This window comes from Thalassophryne amazonica, chromosome 5 (genome assembly GCF_902500255.1).
Source record: "Thalassophryne amazonica chromosome 5, fThaAma1.1, whole genome shotgun sequence".
Lineage (NCBI taxonomy): Eukaryota > Metazoa > Chordata > Actinopteri > Batrachoidiformes > Batrachoididae > Thalassophryne > Thalassophryne amazonica.
In genome coordinates this window covers 22,904,946-22,924,428 of record NC_047107.1, presented here as the reverse complement: position 1 = coordinate 22,924,428, position 19,483 = coordinate 22,904,946, and the positions used below count along the sequence as shown (strand labels likewise).

The 19,483-nt window shown below is 39.7% G+C and overlaps 1 protein-coding gene across 6 annotated transcripts in view; it reads left to right on the top strand.

Moving 5' to 3' along the window:
- The window catches only part of gapvd1 (GTPase activating protein and VPS9 domains 1), a 137,755-nt gene that overhangs the window by 40,454 nt on the left and 77,818 nt on the right, over positions 1 to 19,483 (top strand). For 3 of the 6 annotated variants that reach the window (XM_034169776.1, XM_034169777.1, XM_034169778.1), the window contains exons 6-8: positions 40 to 174; positions 3,879 to 4,071; positions 4,653 to 4,733. In XM_034169776.1, the coding sequence (XP_034025667.1) occupies positions 40 to 174; positions 3,879 to 4,071; positions 4,653 to 4,733 (409 nt within the window). The remainder of the gene's footprint in view (positions 1 to 39; positions 175 to 3,878; positions 4,072 to 4,652; positions 4,734 to 19,483) is intronic. The other 3 variants (XM_034169781.1, XM_034169780.1, XM_034169779.1) reach the window with 1 other exon arrangement.

Below are 19,483 nucleotides of genomic sequence, written 5' to 3'. Positions count from 1 at the left end.
TTCCAGCTTCTCTTAATTTACTATTGCTTGTGTGTTCAGAGTTGTGTAGCTGCTTTTCTGGATGTGGTAATTGGAGGAAGAGCTGTTGAGACTCCACCCATGTCTTCAATGAACCTTCTAGAAGGCCTCAGCAGGACAGCGGTCTATATTTCACATAGTCAACTGTTAGCACTGGTAGGCCCTTAACTGACTTAACTGACAAAAATGTTATATCACTTTTGAATCGTGTTGGGATTTGAAACAGGACAATAATGCACACTCACTCACTTTACTGCTTACCCCAGTTAAGGGTTACAGGGGCTGAGCCTATCCCAGCAGTCATAGGGTGTGAGGCGGGGTGCACCCTGGACAGGACGCCAGTCTGTTGTAGGGCCACATATAGACAAACAATCACATACACACACCCATGGACAAGTTAGTGTCCGGTTCACCTAACCTGCATGTGTTTGGTTGTGTGAGGAAGCCGGAGCACGTGGAGGGAACCCACACAAACACGGAGAGAACATGCAAGCTCCACACAGAAAGGCCACAGGTGGGAATCAATCCCGTGACCTTCCTGCTGTGAGACACTAACCACTACCACTAAGCCCATGTGCTGCCCCAGAATAAAGCGTATTCATAAAATTTTGTCTCTTTCATCAGAAGTTCCCTTTTCCCTATAAAAACAGAGGCGACTAAATTCTTATCTTTGCTTATGAATTAATCTGTATGGAGGGACACAGAACAAAAATAAATGTTTTGTCTGAATTACATGCAATTTCAAATACGTGCATTATATTTTGGACAAAATTGACATTCTGAATCTAAAGGCAAGTTTCAGCAGAACAAAATCACTTGTATTTAATTTTCTTAGCAGTAATGTATTAATTCCAGAAAGTCTGTCAACTGCCAAGGTGGGCCAAAACAAGGGAAGGAAAAAAAAAAAAAGCAACCAAACTCCTGTGAAGCTATTTGTAAATGTTCTGCGTTGTGCTTTTACTGTGGTGACAAAATTTTCTCAAAACAGAATCCATGCTGACGGGCTTTACATGCCGTTCATACGGCACACCTCTCTTTAGCAGTACTTTGTTAATAACCTGCACATATGTCGGGAGAGATTATGCATCAGCATTTCTATAGAGCAACCTTTACCACTGACCATTTACCTTGACCACTCTGATTGCAACAACAAGAGAGGTGTTACACCGCTGAACGTACTTACAAGGGTCTTTCTCAACAGCATTCAGTCCCAGCTAATTGTCGCTCAGTCACCGGAGCAGTCATCCATCAACTCCATCTGAGTACTCATTGAATGCAAGCGTGAATACCAGCAGTGCTACTTTGTAGCCTGTGTTGATTTTTCCAAAGCATTTCATTTGGTTTATTTGGTCATTGTTCCCGTGAACTGGGTTTTGGGTAAGGCCAACAACATAGTTGCTGTGTTTGAGGTAAGGTTGGTAGATGTAGAATTTGCAGATAATGCTGTGACCTTTGTGGAATCAGTGAATGATCTGATTGTAGCACTTGAAGAGCTGAGTGAGGAGTTGGAGTGTCTGGGGGCATGATTATTCAGCATTAAAGATAACATGCAAGCTTTCAGAGACATCCTGGTTGAGCTTGGTGATAAAAACAATTATGATAATCTATCGTGATAAAATTTGGGTTGATGGTCACGTTATGCTTTGCAATCTTATACCAGAGTTCACCAACCCTGGTTGTGGAGATCACCTGGCCTGCATGTTTTCCAGCTGTCTATGTTCTGCCCACTGCTTATAAATCAAGTCAGGTGTGCTCAGAGTTTGAAAGCTAGGAATCACCAAAACACGCATTGCAGGTGATATCCAAGTGTGTGACCGTGTCTGTCCACAAAGGGTTGTTTGCATATTGCACATCAGCGGTAGTGAGAAAAGTGCTGTAAACCAGGTTGGGATGGGGGTTGGAGTTGTACAAAAAGATGGCCAGCAGCGGACACGAAAAGAAAACTTGCACATCATCTGGTGTTGAGGAAATTGTTCACAATAAAACTTATCTAACCAAGGGTCTTTGTTGTGCAGGATAAGAGATTGGAGAAACAGGATCAGCTTGTCATGTGTGTAAACACTGCCTTCTTGTGGCCATAGTTGTTAATGCAGTATTTTTAAATATATGTCACTTCAGAATGCAAGTCACAGGACCTCCCACCAAAAAAATCATGCAACTTTTAGTCCGATAAATACGTTATTTAGGGAGACTTGAATGCGGTGTACCATTTGCATTGTGAGAGAACTTTAACTGCAACATTATGGTTGTAGTGCATTTCTCTATGTATGATCCAGCAGACACTTGCATCAGACCTGTTGATTCCAACAACTGTAAAAGACCAGCAAGATATCCACATATCACCTGGCTGTGGAAGACAGATGGCTAGTTTCAGGAGGTGGGGCTGAACCCACAGTGGTTCCGTGGTGTGGTGGATGCAGTGACACGAGTGCATGCTGCCAGACCTGACCTAATTCTTAGGGTGCAGTTTGCACAGTTATACCATTTATTAACTATTACTGTTAAGGTGGACTTGATTATTTATTAGTCCATCCATCCATATGAATGTCCAGCCCAGAAAGGGTGTAAGAGTTCTGAAATCAACTCCTCTCACATTTTTAGGAGGAATCTTGGGGACCTTGGTACACATCCTTGTTATAAGTTGGTAATACACATATCATATTGTTTGATTTGGGCCTATCTTACCACAGTTAGGGCCCTTAATTAACAAATCTACACTCCATCAGTTTCATGAGTGGGTGCTTGCATTCTGAAATCAACTTCTTTCACGAGTCCTTGAAATGCTATCAGAATGTAGCAAGCATTTGCCAGCGGGGGATATTGTGCTGTCAGAATACTCTTGTTTCTTCTGTCATAGTTGGTCGACACATTTTACATGCTGTGAAGTCCATATATAATTGGACAGTGAAGCACTTTTTGCAATTTTGCTTCTGTACATCACCACAGTGAAGTTAAACTTGTTAGACTTTGCACTTTAATTCAAATATTTAAAAAAAATATTGCATTAGCCACTTAACAATTACAGTGACTTGTTTATATACATAGTTCCTCCATTTGAAGAGCCAACATTTCCAAGTCACTGAATGTGTCTTGGATTTTATTTACATCCATCACTAAGAAATACAGACAGTGTGGTGCTATATAGTAAATCTGTTTGAAGTAGTCAGTTCTCAAAACTGAATGTCCATGTAAGAAGGGAGACTTGTGAGTGGAACTACCAAGATACCCAGACAACTCTGAAGGAGTTATAGGGTTTTGTGCATGTAATAGGAGAAATTGTGCTCGTACAGCTTTTCTTTTGTGCAGCTGTATAGTCGAGGGGCATAGAGAAGGATTTTAAATAATGTGAAAGCTTAGCTACAGTTTGCCAGAAGGCATATGACAGACACAAGCCTAGATTTGATGTGTTTTCTTGTATTTCTTTGTGTGTATCTCTGTGTCACTTCACTATGAAGGTGTGAGTGGTGGTACAACAGGCAAAAATTGCACTGTGCAGAGTTTCTTCTATCACAGCACAAAACTGTAATGCTGCCATCAAAGTGGTCTGGATCTGATGGTGGTTTCTTGCATAGTTAATTTTTCTCAAGCTGCCAATGTTGTTGGTGTGACATTTTTGTTAAATCCATTGAATTAAAGCTAACACAGTACACTACAGCCCATCTTTACTGCTTGATTTCAACTTCATTCTGCTATGATAAGTAATGCCACTGTGTGCAGTTACTTTTGGACATGACTATAGAAGCTTGATCTTGGCCACTGTGTAGCACAAAGGAAGGCATCTGACACTTCTCTTCAAAATAACTGTTGACATCTCAGGATTGAATCCGATCCAGAGTGACAGTCTTCATGTTTTCTAACAGGTGGACTTTGTTCGGAGTGTGATGGCTGTTGACCACCTACGGGAGGAGGAGCACATGGCTCTGGAGACCCTGCTGACCAACGTGCCTCAGTCACGAACTGTGAAAAGCAACAGCCTGGAGCTGACTCCTTCCAACACCCCTCAGCTGTCCCCTGCTAGCACTCCTGCCAACAAGAAGAACAGACTCCCCATAGGTACCTGTTTTTGTTTTTGTTTTTTTCTTTCCCCCGTTGCTTCATGTGCATGTATGAAATATACTTGCTGTAATTCCCTGGTGTGAACCATTTAAATTCCAGAATTTCTAAGTATTTGAAACATGAACTATCAGGAGTGTAGTATTTCTCTAATGAGAAGCAAAGTAAACAAGTTGAGCTGAGTGGTGACGGCTAGCGAAAGGCCCGTGTTTTATAACAAGCTAATGAGCTTCTTCTCAGCTTGTTATGAAGATAATTAGCATGGTCTGGATTGAGGCTCAATTACAGAAATGACAACCAATTAAATTACCAAATATAAATGAACTTGTTCTAATTGGAATGGATGGAAAGATTCATACCTTCATTAGCATTTTCAAAATAAATGACAGCTAAGCAACTCTGTTAATTAGAAATAAACCACTTATGCTTGCGTCTCTGAAATATGATGTTTATGTACACAGTCTTGACCTGCAACCTGAAATTGTCTTACATTTTTTTTTTTATAAATGTACTCTGTATTCTTTCTGCTACTCCAAACCTTGTTCTTCTCCTTTCCTTCTGTGCTGCCAATGAATGACCAGGACAACACTTAGCTGCTATAACATCCTGGGACCCCACAGCCAGCACGCTGTCTGCTCATATTCCATTAGTAACCCCGTTTGGTGGGTAGCCTACTAGTTGTGTTCGGGCTGCACAGATGTTAACCATGTATCTGTGTAGAGTGATGTGTTAAACAGCCTTGGCCTATGCTCCAAGATGCACAGTAATCACCCTGTTATGCCACTGCTACCCAGCACTCCCGCTGTTCATGTGCTTTTGCTATGCCTCCATTGTTGTGCGCAGTACTGTGGCTCAATTGTAAGGCAAATATGTTTTTCCACTCACTCTGGCTTCTAAGTTTTCCTCTTTGGTGCCTCATTTAGCGGAATATGGCTGTTCATTACCAGGTAGAGTTAGGGAAACCCCATTTTTCTTTCTTCCTTGTATGCATGAGTTGTGGTTCAATGAAGGGTGCATTTCCTCATTTGATTTGTTCCAAAATGTTTACAGTGTCTGTGTTCAGGATATGATCTTGGCAGTGATGGATGACATGTGCCATATTTTCCAGACTCTATAATATATATGTTTTTTTTCTAGTTAGGAAGCTGCTGCGAATTATATTCTGAAGTTATTTATATATGGAAGAGTACTGCGTTATTATCTATGGCCACAAGATGGCACAGTCTATATGTGAAAGAAGCTGCTCTTGTATACTGAATCCTTAATTTACACTTAGGAGCAGAAGGTAGTGATAATGGGTCATTAAGCTGGATGCCAGCCACTGTAAAAGCAGAAACAGCTTTCAGTGATCTGGGTTTTTACTTCTGTGGTGAACGTTTCCGGGTTATTTTTGTTTTTGTTGGATTTAGTCTGTGGTCTAATTTCTAAGTTCATGGATTAACACTTTGTTTCTGCTTCAGACTGCACTCCAGTCATCATCTATCTCAGCGACAGATACGAGGTCTGTTAGAAAAGTAACGGACCTTTTTATTTTTTGCAAAAACTATATGGATTTGAATCACGTGTCATTGCATCAGCCAAGCTTGAACTTTCGTGCGCATGTGAGTTTTTTCACGCCTGTCGGTTGCGTCATTCGCCTGTGAGCACGCCTTGTGGGAGGAGTGGTCCAGCCCCCTCGTCGGATTTTCATTCTCAGGAAATTGGCTGATCGACTGCCGTTTTGCTTCATCAAAATTTTTTCAGAAAGTGTGAGAGACAGCCAGGTGGAAACCATTTGGAAAATTCAGATGGCTTTCGGTGAAGATCTTATGGGGATCACACAGATTAAGGACAATTACAACTGGATTAAAGACGGCCCACAGCGGCGGATGGAGCGCCGCGCACCGAGCGGCGATCGACAGGCTCAAACGACCAGATCATTTCCAAAGTGAACACTTTGTTGATCCGGGACGTCGTCTGACTACCAGAGAAATGGCAAGACAGATGGACATAGCACTTTTTCGGCACATTCCACTGTTACAGGAGTTTTTGTAATGGAAAGAGGAGCGGAGAAATTCGCCACGGAGCCGCTCGGTGTGGCTTGCACGGCTTTCGGTGGCTTTTCAGTCATGTGACTATCCGAGAAATTGTGGACGAGCTGGACATGCTACAGCATGTCCTGTGAGGCTTCATCACGGCGTTACTTTTTGTTCTGTGCCCTGTGCCTCCGTCCCGACGCACGAATCCCTCCGCACGTCTTTTCATGCCGAAAAAGTGCTGATGTCAAACTCTTCTGCCATTTCTGTGGTAGTCAGACGACGTCCCGGATCAACAAAGTGTTTACTTTGGAAATGAATGGCACATTCCACTGTTACAGGAGTTTTTTGTCATGATTGTCATCATTTGCATGATTTTAAAGGTTTAGAGTTTTCGTTACCTAGAAGGTCATGACTGTCTGTGAGCTCTGACGTGGCAAACCTAGGTAAAAAAACAAACAAAAAACAAATATATTACTTTGAGTTTCAATGGTGTCTTTATTCATCATGGCCTAATGTAAATCTAGTTTTTACACATACTTACACACATACATACAGAAACCAAGGTTTAAAGCAATTTTGTTTTTTCTGACTCGTCCTTTTCTGTTTCTGCCTCAAAATTAAATCAAACCATACAAAGTGTAGTTATTAGTACAGCTGATTGTTTACCAAATTGCAATTTATATTACATACTTATATAAATTAATAAGCCATATACAACAGTTTGACAGACTTTGTCACATTGGTGTAGTAGGCACATCTTTCCAAAATATATCATGGAGGGGAAAAAAAAGCCCACCGGTTTGTAACTTGCCTTTAGTTTTGAAACGTGGCGCTACCTCTCTGTAGAACAACAAGCAAAAATAATTTAATCAGTGTATTACTTATATATAACATAAACACTGCATCAGCAAGCAGAAGCTAATGTGCTGATTGTTATTGTTTGAAGAACAAACAACTTTAGTAAATGGCTTCTTGTCTGACTGATCAGAGAATCGTACTGGAGATGAGGTAAAAAAAAAAAAATGCACAATATTATGAAACATCTGAAAATGTTTTTGTAAAACTTTTGTGATATTAGCCTCACTTTAGCTTATCTCAGTGTTTAGCAATCCTGATCATCAGGACCTAAAATATGGCACATTTTCTATTGTTCCTTGCCTTAACTGCACATAATGAACAACATCAGGTATGTTCTGTTTTTCAGGCATCTGTTGATTAGCTGAACATACCTGACTGAGCTGATCTGCTGTTATGTGGTTATGTGACCACCTTCTGCTCCGGAGTGTGAATGACAGTACTTTTTTCAGTATTCAGGATTAGCTTGTCATGCGTTTGAGGGGTGCCATCTTTAGGCCATATACAAATATGTTGCTGGACCTCCCAAACTAGTTTAAAAAATAAATAAATAAATAAAAAACTCTAACTTATACAACCCCTGGCAAAAATTATGGAATCACCGGCCTCAGAGGATGTTCATTCAGTTGTTTAATTTTGTAGAAAAAAGCAGATCACAGACATGACACAAAACTAAAGTCATTTCAAATGGCAACTTTCTGGCTTTAAGAAACACTATAAGAAATCAGGAAAAAAAATTGTGGCAGTCAGTAACGGTTACTTTTTTAGACCAAGCAGAGGGAAAAAAATATGGACTCACTCAATTGAGGAATAAATTATGGAATCACCCTGTAAATTTTCATCCCCAAAACTAACACCTGCATCAAATCAGATCTGCTCGTTAGTCTGCATCTAAAAAGGAGTGATCACACCTTGGAGAGCTGTTGCACCAAGTGGACTGACATGAATCATGGCTCCAACACGAGAGATGTCAATTGAAACAAAGGAGAGATTATCAAACTCTTAAAAGAGGGTAAGTCATCACGCAGTGTTGCAAAAGATGTTGGCTGTTCACAGTCAGCTGTGTCTAAACTCTGGACCAAATACAAACAACATGGGAAGGTTGTTAAAGGCAAACATACTGGTAGACCAAGGAAGACATCAAAGCGTCAAGACAGAAAACTTAAAGCAATATGTCTCAAAAATCAAAAATGCACAACAAAACAAATGAGGAACGAATGGGAGGAAACTGGAGTCAACGTCTGTGACCGAACTGTAAGAAACCGCCTAAAGGAAATGGGATTTACATACAGAAAAGCTAAACGAAAGCCATCATTAACACCTAAACAGAAAAAACAAGGTTACAATGGGCTAAGGAAAAGCAGTCGTGGACTGTGGATGACTGGATGAAAGTCATATTCAGTGATGAATCTCGAATCTGCATTGGGCAAGGTGATGATGCTGGAACTTTTGTTTGGTGCCGTTCCAATGAGATTTATAAAGATGACTGCCTGAAGAGAACATGTAAATTTCCACAGTCATTGATGATATGGGGCTGCATGTCAGGTAAAGGCACTGGGGAGATGGCTGTCATTACATCATCAATAAATGCACAAGTTTACATTGATATTTTGAACACTTTTCTTATCCCATCAATTGAAAGGATGTTTGGGGATGATGAAATCATTTGTCAAGATGATAATGCATCTTGCCATAGAGCAAAAACTGTGAAAACATTCCTTGCAAAAAGACACATAGGGTCAATGTCATGGCCTGCAAATAGTCCGGATCTTAATCCAATTGAAAATCTTTGGTGGAAGTTGAAGAAAATGGTCCATGACAAGGCTCTAACCTGCAAAGCTGATCTGGCAACAGCAATCAATGAAAGTTGGAGCCAGATTGATGAAGAGTACTGTTTGTCTCTCATTAAGTCCATGCCTCAGAGACTGCAAGCTGTTATAAAAGCCAGAGGTGGTGCAACAAAATAGTGATATGTTGGAGCGTTCTTTTGTTTTTCATGATTCCTTAATTTTTTCCTCAGAATTGAGTGATTCAATATTTTTTTCCCTCTGCTTGGTCTAAAAAAGTAACCGTTACTGACTGCCACAATTTTTTTCCTGATTTCTTATAGTGTTTCTTAAAGCCAGAAAGTTGCCATTTGAAATGACTTTAGTTTTATGTCATGTCTGTGATCTGCTTTTTTTCTACAAAATTAAACAACTGAATGAACATCCTCCAAGGCCGGTAATTCCATAATTTTTGCCAGGGGTTGTAGTCTGGAACAGTAGTTGTCTATAGGCCTTTCAAGATCATTACGATATCAATTTATTGTTCAATATACTGTATAAAGATAAACATGATCATTTTGCTTGCCTCGATATTTCGCCCTTTACATGTGTGTGTGTTTCCATAAGTCACCAACATTTCTGCGAGTCATGTTGCTTCTGTCCCTCTGTCTCCTGCTTTTTGCTGGAGGTGGGTTTTGCCTCCTCAATGCACAGCAATCCAGAAAGTTTGAAATAATTAATGGAATTGGTTAAATTACCATTTTGTGTCAAAATATGAACTCAAAAAGCAAAAGTGTAACGATCCACATTACTGCCCTCTTATGAAATCAGTCCGCTGCATGCAGGTTCCGGCAGACAAACTAATTTCACAGTTAACAGTTAATATGAATTAGTGTATTATTTCAGTTGGATCATTGCAACATTGCCTATGGTGATTTTAAATCTCTACAGAGTGAGGATTTATGCAGTGCCCTCATTTGCAAAAAAAAAAAAAAGAAAAAATCACACAAACTTAAAACTGACAAAATATTGAAGGCGGCCTGGTGTGTCAATAAATTCATGTAAGGTGAATGATAGGTGATGTAATTCAATTCAGAAGTGTTTAATGAAAAAACACTTTCTCACTGTGCTCTGGTGCCGGATGGAGCTTGGATCTATATTGAAGCTACTATATGCAGGAGCAAATTTTATGTCTAGCCAGTATTAATGTGTATTTAACCTTTGAAACATTATTTATGACCTCTGCATAACATCAGATGACATGAAATGTAACAAAATACTAAAATATGAAATTTGTCATTTTTAACTTCTGCACCTGTTGCTTCAAATGAATCAAGTTAAATTGGTTCAAGTTGTAGCTCTTACAATAAACTTTTTTCTTTTTTACAAATCTTGAATTATTTATTTTATTTTATTCCACTTTGCATAGGCCCATTGATGTCTGAGAAGGGCCCATGATAGGGAGAAACTGGCCCATGCTACCCATTTTGAAGTGTGAATCACTGTTTGTGTATCTTATTTTTTTCACATTTCAAATCTTGAGAATTAAAAGTTCATATGAAAGGATACATTTGCTTTTTTTTTTTTGCTATATTTTCATATCAATGGCATAAAATAATTTGGTAATAATTTGATGCAAGCTCAAATCTGTCCCCAAGTTATTTTGTCAGTTACTAACAAGCTGACGTTGATGTCAGTATAACCTGCTTGCTGGAGATGATCATGTCAATAATGTCATCTTGAGATGACTGAAAAACTGCCTATGAAAAGTGAGCACACCTTTGGATGTTTGCATGTTTTCAATTTTTAGGACATCACATCAAAATGCATGCATTGACACATCCCTGAGGTTTTTTTTTGTTGTTTTACAAAATTTAAAAAGCAAGTGTATTCACTTCAGAAATATAGAATATTTTGAAAAAGTTCATTTTTCCATTTAATTGTTTTGTCAAATATTTCAGAAAGTGAAACTCATATTCTACACTCTTTCCATATAAGCACTAAAGTGTTTGATGCATGTACACTCAACAAAAATGTAAATGCAACACTTTTGGTTTTGCTCCCATTTTGTATGAGATGAACTCAAAGATCTAAAACTTTGTCCACATACACAATATCACCATTTCCCTCAAATATTGTTCACAAACCAGTCTAAATCTGTGATAGTGAGCACTTCTCCTTTGCTGAGATAATCCATCCCACCTCACAGGTGTGCCATATCAAGATGCTGATTAGACACCATGATTAGTGCACAGATGTGCCTTAGACTGCCCACAATAAAAGGCCACTCTGAAAGGTGCAGTTTAATCACACAGCACAATGCCACAGATGTCGCAAGATTTGAGGGAGCGTGCAATTGGCATGCTGACAGCAGGAATGTCAACCAGAGCTGTTGCTCGTGTATTGAATGTTCATTTCTCTACCATAAGCCGTCTCCAAAGGTGGTTCAGAGAATTTGGCAGTACATCCAACCAGCCTCACAACCGCAGACCACGTGTAACCACACCAGCCCAGAACCTCCACATCCAGCATGTTCACCTCCAAGATCGTCTGAGACCAGCCACTCGGACAGCTGCTGAAACAATCGGTTTGCATAACCAAAGAATTTGATAGTTTGATAGTTTTTTTTATTCAGCACACAAAATATTCAAATAGAAAAAAATGAACAATTCCACAAACAAACACAGACAAAACTAGTGAGTCCGAAAGGGTGTGGGCTGAAGCAAAGCTTATTAGCGCCCACCCTGCTAGTACAAGTCCAACAATTCTAATCAGTCATATTTACATAAATACAAATTCACTACTACATGTCGACACACAGACATACACATCAATATACTATTCACTTATAATTATATTTATATAGTACCAGATCACAAGAAAGTCACTTTACGCCAGTAAGGACTAACTTTACCAACCCCCAGAGCAAGCACTAGGCAACTGTGGTGAGGAAAAACTCCCTATAAGGAAGGAACCTCAAGCAGACCAGGCTCTTGGGGGTGACCCTCTGCTTGGGCTGTGCCATATATACCTATATACATACGTATATACTTTACAAACATAAATATATACATACATATACACAGTCACTTATATACATATACATCTACCCATATCTATCTACATACGCATATACATACCCACACATTCAAATATACAATAAGTGCCACTTATAAATTGAACATTCCATATAAATCAAATTATATTTGCTTCTTTATGATACTTAGACATAATGTTCTTTTTGAGTAGTTTCTTAAATCTTACTAAGGTACTACTCATTTTAACCTCTGCTGAACATTTGTTCCATTTCCTCACCCCAACCACAGACACACAAAAACCCTTTACATTTGTTCTTACTGGTGGTTTCATAAAAATTGCACAACCTCTTAAACTATATCTGGATTCCCTCAATCGGAACAGACTCTGGACATGTCTCGGTAAGGCTTGATTTTTTCGCTCAAAATAAAGTTTGAATTGTAATTAATCGACCAAATCTATGAATTTTAATAAATTTAAAGACACAAATAGAGAATGAGTTGGTTCACGATATTGTTTATTGCAGATGATTCGTATGGCTCGTTTTTGCAAAAGGAATATTGGATTGGTATTTGATTTGTAAGTGTTTCCCCATGACTCAACACAATATGTCATATATGGTACCATCAGAGAATGATATAAAGTAAGTAACACTTCTTGCGGCAGTAGGTCTTTGGCTTTATACAAAATGGCTATAGTTTTTGACAATTTTGATTTCACATAATTTATATGTGGTTTCCAGCTAAGTTTATTATCAATTATAACACCTAAAAATTTATTCTCTGTTACTAACTCAATTTCCTTATTGTTTATAGTTAAATTTTTACATTTGGGTGCCTGTTTATTTCCAAATATAATACATTTAGTTTTCCCAAGGTTGAGTGACAACTTATTAGCGTCAAACCAAACCTTAAATTTTTCCAGTTCTTTCTCCACTATGTCCAGAAGCTGTTCAAGATTTTCACCGCTACAGAACACAGTTGTATCATCCGCAAAAAGGACACATCTCAGTGAACTCGACACCCAACTTATATCATTTATATAGATTATAAACAACAAAGGACCCAGCACTGAGCCCTGCGGCACCCCACATGTGACATCCCTGAGTTCAGAATTTGTATTACTGAATTGAACATACTGAAATCTGCCTTGTAAATAACTAGCTATCCATTCATATTCCAGACCTCTGATTCCATATTTCTGCAGTTTAATTAATAGTATTCCATGGTTAATTGTGTCAAATGCTTTCTGTAAATAAAAAAAAAACACCTATTGTGTATTGTTTATTATCAATTGCAGTTGCTATACTTTCCACAAAGTCCATCAAAGCATGTGATGTAGTTCGAGACCTTCTGAATCCATATTGTTCTTCACAAATGATGTTATGCTTCAGTAAATAATCATTTAATCTTTTAGCAAATATTTTTTCCAAAATTTTGGAAAATTGTGGCAGGAGTGATATAGGTCTATAATTAGAAAATGTGTGTTTGTCACCAGTTTTAAACAGAGGAAGTACTTTGGTTATTTTCATTTGAGAAGGAAATTTACCAGTACTTAGTGACATATTGCAAATATAATTGAACGGTTTTACTATACAATCAATAACTTTTTTTAATAAAGCCATATCCAAATTATTAAAATCAGTCGATTTCTTACTTTTTGAACCATGAACCAGATCAAGTATTTCCCTTTCATGAGTACCACCAATGAACATTGAAACAGTTTGTTAAACGTTGAATTATTTACCCAGAAGTTATTAGTTGATGAGTCAATTTTACTGGCAAGATTTTTACCCACATTAACGAAGTATTCATTAAAGTGTTCAGCAATAGACTCATCGTTATCAATCGTGATGTAGTTGTTACTCTGAAAAAATGGATAATCTCTAGTTACTCTATTCTTTTTTACTATTTCATTTAATATGTCCCATGTGTTTTTGATGTTATTTCTATTTTTGACAAGTAACTCATTAGAATATATTTTTTTACTGAGTCTCATGATATTGATTAACTTATTCTTATATGTTTTATACTTACTTTCAGCTTCCTTAGTTCGTAGTTTTATGAATTGTTTATATAGTACGTTTTTCTTTTTACATGCCCTCTGAAGCCCCTTAGTTATCCATGGTTTGTTGCTATATTGATTTCTATATATTTTGTCAACAAATGGACAGTGTTTATTATACAAACTGGAAAAAATGGAAATGAAAGCATCATATGACCTGTCAACATCATCAACAAAAACATCTCACCAATTCTGACTTGATAAATCCTCCCTTAAATTATCAATTGTTTCAGGTGTTACTTTTCTACTCGTGAATTTGATATTGCTTCGATACTTACAACAACCCTCCAATGCAAAGACTGAGAAAACTGGCAAGTGATCACTGATATCACTGACCAGTAGTCCCCCACTAAGATTACCGGATATAACGTTAGTTAAAATATTGTCAATGAGAGTTGTTGTATCCATAGTTATTCTGCTAGGATGAATGATGGTTGGAAACAGTCCTAAACAGTACAAGGTGTTTATAAATGAGGTAATTTGTGGATGATTGTGAGGGTTTAAAAAATCTATATTGAAATCTCCACAGACAAATAAATGCTTATTTCTGTTGATTTTGTTGTACATTCCTAAGATAATGTCTTCAAAGGTGTCAATATTTGTCCCAGGAGCTCTGTAAATGCAACTAACAACTGTTTTTGGAGTTTATAGATGTAATTTCTATGGTAACGCATTCCATGATGTTGTCCACTGTAAATGACATGGTGTTAATGAGTTTACAGTTATAATCTGACCTTACAAACAATGCAACGCCTCCGCTCCTTCTCGTCTGCCTATTAACCAGGAACAATTCATAACCATCAAGATATACCAGATCTTTATTATCCTCATTTAACCATGTTTCTGAAATTGCAATAACTGAAAAATGTTTTTTGGATGTTTTCAAACAATCATTAATAGTGGACAGATTACGAGAAAGACTTCTGCTGTTGAAATGTATAATTGAAAAATCTTCATCATTGATTTTATAATTTTTGAATTGTTCTTCTGTAAAATATTTGCACTGTCTCACAATATTCTCACTGAAAAAGGTATCAGGATCATTTTCAGATTCGAAGGGGTGGTTAGAGTTATTATAATTAAATGTATCTAGACAGAGCTCCTGGGCAGAAATAAACGGATCATTATCCTTAGTCATTATGTCTCTCTTGTCTCCGGGTGTAGATGATGTGGATGAGTGGGTTGCTCCAGTCTGCATCATGGTGCTGTGATGTGTTTGAGTCCTCATACCTATTGTTCATATTTGTCCAGCTCCTCGATGTTCCTTATTGCCATGACTTTTGCTTGTTCTGGTGATCTGTTCAGTTTGATGAATATTTTACAGTTTGAAGTCCATGTGTGCTGGATCCCTGTTTCTTTAAGAAGCGTGCTTTCCTGGCGATGTCGGCATTCCGTTTGGTGAGATGTTCATTGATGAATACGTTTGTCCCTTTCAGTTTTCTTCCTTGTTTTAACAGTGCTGTTTTGTGTTTTCTGTTGATGAATCTCATGATGACGGTTCGTTTATCACCGTCATTTCTCCGGGGCAGAGGGTGGCACGCTTCAATGTTATTTAAATCCATTTCTATACCTTTAGATAGGAGGAAATCAACAACCTGTTTTTCCACAGAGCTGACCTCCTGTTCACTGGGATCCCCTCCGCTCTCATCTGTTACCGCCCGTGCGTAGGACCGTGGTTTGATGTGAAGACCTGTGATGATGACGTTGTTAATTCTGGTGTACTGCTCCAATTCAGCCACTCTATTTTCCAGCTGCACCAGATGCCGGTCTTTCTCTGCGTTCTGGAGCCGTAATGCCTTCACCTCCTCCACCAGATCCATGATTGATTTCTGTTGCTCCTTCACAACAGAAATCTCCTCTGATAGAAAGTCCAGAGACTTTTTAATATCGTCACCTTCCTCCGCTGTCAGAACCTTCTTAGGCTCCATGGTCGGCTTATGGGCAGCTTGACGATCGCCGATGTTAACAGCCTGCGTTGTTGGTCACTGGGATGGATCTGCACTGCGCTGGTGCCGCGTGGCCTCGGTGTTTCCGCGCTGATGGATCCGCGGTGGCTGCACGAGGCCTCGGGGAAGCGGCACTTGTGACGCGCGGCTTTAATGACGCAGCGCACGGCCTCAGTGAATTCACCACGTTGGGCGGGCCTCGGACGTTGTTGCTGTCCAGTCGCGGGGCTAAGTTGCCGGTTGAGGTGGTATTCCCACTGTCCGGGTTGGCAAACCGACTTGAGTGGGCAAATGCTCACATTCGCTGCCGTTTGGCACGTTGGAGAGGTGTTCTCTTCACGGATGAATCCTGGTTCACACTGTTCATTGCAGATGGCAGACAGCGTGTGTGGCGTCGTGTGGGTGAGCGGTTTTCTGATGTCAATGTTGTGGATCGAGTGGCCCATGGTGGCGGTGGGGTTATGGTATGGGCAGGCATCTGTTATGGACGAAGAACACACGTGCATTTTATTGATGGCATTTTGAATGCACAGAGATACCGTGACGAGATCCTGAGGCCCATTGTTGTGCCATACATCCAAGAACATCACCTCATGTTGCAGCAGGATAATGCACGGCCCCATGTTGCAAGGATCTGTACACAATTCTTGGAAGCTGAAAATGTCCCAGTTCTTGCATGGCCTGCATACTCACCAGACATGTCACCCATTGAGCATGTTTGGGATGCTCTGGACCAGTATCAGTTCCTGCCAATATCCAGAAACTTTGCACAGCCATTGAAGAGGAGTGGACCAACATTCCACAGGCCACAATTGACAACCTGATCAACTCTATGCGAAGGAGATGTGTTGCACTGCATGAGGCAAATGGTGGTCACACCAGATACTGACTGGTACCCCCCCCCCCCCCCCCCAATAAAACAAAACTGCACCTTTCAGAGTTGCCTTTTATTGTGGACAGTCTAAGGCACACCTGTGCACTAATCATGGTGTCTAATCAGCATCTTGGTATGGCACACCTGTGAGGTGGGATGGATTATCTCAGCAAAGGAGAAGTGCTCACTATCACAGATTTAGACTGGTTTGTGAACAATATTTGAGGGAAATGGTGATATTGTGTATGTGGAAAAAGTTTTAGATCTTTGAGTTCATCTCATACAAAATGGGAGCAAAACCAAAAGTGTTGCGTTTATATTTTTGTTGAGTGTATATACTTGAATGAGAGCTAAAAAGCTGTACACCCTTAAAATACCTGACTTCCAAGGTGTGCAGATGAAGTTGTGCAGACCCAGAAAGTCCATTTAAACAACAAAAGAAAAATGTAAAAAATCCTCTTGAGTGTGTGTGACATAAATTGTTCCCATGGTTTGATTCATGCACATGACATAAGTACTTAGATATTTAGGGAGGTGGTGATATAGAGGTTAGAGAGATGGACCTGTGACCAGAGGTTTCTCTGTCTGATTCCCCGTCAGTGTGTCAAATATCTCATGGCCCTTGGGTGAGGTCCTTAATTCCCAAGTTGCTCCCATTGTGGATTTAAGCACCTTGCAGCGGGTAAACGGGTGAATGCAAGACATCATCAATAAAGTGCTTTGAGTGTTTGCTTCATGGAAAAGTGCTTGAGAACTGCAGTCCATTTAAAAAATTTTGGCTGCGCATGTTGCCAAGACATTGGAAAAAGCAAGGTGCTGGCTCACATACCCCCCCCCCCCCCCCCCAAAAAAAAAAATCTGTTCTCTATTCAGTAAATGTATTTTTGTGTTTCTTATTATCTACATGAAACAGGCAGTAATAAGGTCTTTCACCCAGGGTGTTGTTTTTCTGTCTGTTATTTGTGCTTGCTCAGCTGGCACAGCCCAGAGACACACTTATGGAATAAAAAGCAAAGTGAAGGAAGTGGAGTTCAGTTTTAGACTGTCTGTCTAAAAGCTGTTTTTGCCAGAATGACTGCAGAAACATGTTAAACCAGTTTAGTCTGGTTAAAGCTGGTGAAAACCTGTAAAGCCCTTGGTGAAAATGTATTAAGTCCTGGTATGAACTTACATTTATTGACACACTGTATACTCGCTGTGTACCTCTTATTTCATGTGTTACCATCTGCATCTGTTGTTTGACAAGTGTAGACTGGTCATTTATAACGTGGCAAAACTTAGATAATATGGCAAAGACATCAGGGGCCTCATGTATAAAGCGTCCGTATGCAAAAAAAAAAAAAAAAAAAAAAAAAATTAAAAGCGTGGCGTACATCCTTTTCCATGCTAACGTTCAGATGTATCAAAAGTGAAATGACCATGGAAATGTGCGGTCCGTCACACAAACATCCTGGCTGGTGTACACACGTTTCTACAGTTATTTTGTCCACTTTTGTCACGTACAGATGATGCTGGGACACTTAATATTGTGAAAACAAGAAGTCATCAGAGTTATGTCCACATCAGCAACGCACTAATGAGCAATTAACACACCCACGTGCTTGCAATTATATGGGTGGACATAAAAGCCTGCACAAAGTGATGCATAAAATGGCGTTTATGCCCCATCACACTGGGCCAAATGACAGTTGCGTAATGTGGCGTATCAACTACACGGAGCCTATGCAGCCCTAAGTGGCAATAGTCTGAGGGTTCAAAGGGGTCTGTGAAATGGACGCAAAAAATGAAAACATGTTTAAACATGGTTAATTTTTTCGCGTACTTTCAGCATAGTGCACTGGATGCAGTGCTCTACGCAACACTACGCTACTGTATGTAAGTCTGTACAACACTATGTTACTGTACACCATGCCTATACAATTCTACGCTACCTTACTCTAGTCTGACAAAAAATCCTTTTAGGTTTTTTATCAATACATACCTGCATGGCTTGATTTTATTCATCCGTCTGGACTCTGTTATTGCTGCTGAACTTTGGCAATGAAGCTTCAAATCCATGGAAGAAGACGAGGCAGGCCAAGCTTCCCACCGCGTGCAGCATGTTTTTTCATGATGCGCAGCCATTCCAGCGTACTCTATACACAGCACAATGCAACTCCACTCAAGCCCGGTGTGAAAGGTGTTAACAATGCCCCTGCTTAGCGTTGTTAGAGAACCTTGCAAATGGTCCAATCCAGCGTGAGTGTGTATTCAAGGAATATGAGGATTTACTTGCAAATGTCGATAATTGGTTCATAAGCCGATTTTGATTATTGAGGTCATTGTTACTGGAGTTGCACGCACAGGTGTGCCCATACATGTGCTGACCACGCTGGGCTTCCTGGCAACAGGGGCATTCCAGCATAAACTGGCTGATCGGTCAGGAGTGGGCCAGTCAACCTTGAGCCGAGCCAGGCCAGCTGTGTGGAACGCAGTCATCCAAATGTCATCCAGGTACATCACATTCCTGCATTAAGGTGCAATTTGGAGCAAGAGCTGGTGTCGCAGACCAAACGGTCCCCCCTAAATATTGGTCCGCCTTGCCTTCACTGTGCATGCGTCATTTGGGACCACAGCAGCTTGTCTGAGATGGACTCTCTACACCCAAAGCGATCAAAGGGATTAATGTGATTAACCATTAGATGACACGGTAAAATGAGGCCGTTTTAAATAGAAACAAGGCGATAATTGGTGACTCGTTGCTGACACTCTGAAATGACATAAGCACAGTTGCTGCTGTGGTGCTCTGACCGGTCCGCCATATTTTAGATAGATAGATAAATACTGAAATAAATACTTATTATGAAATAATGC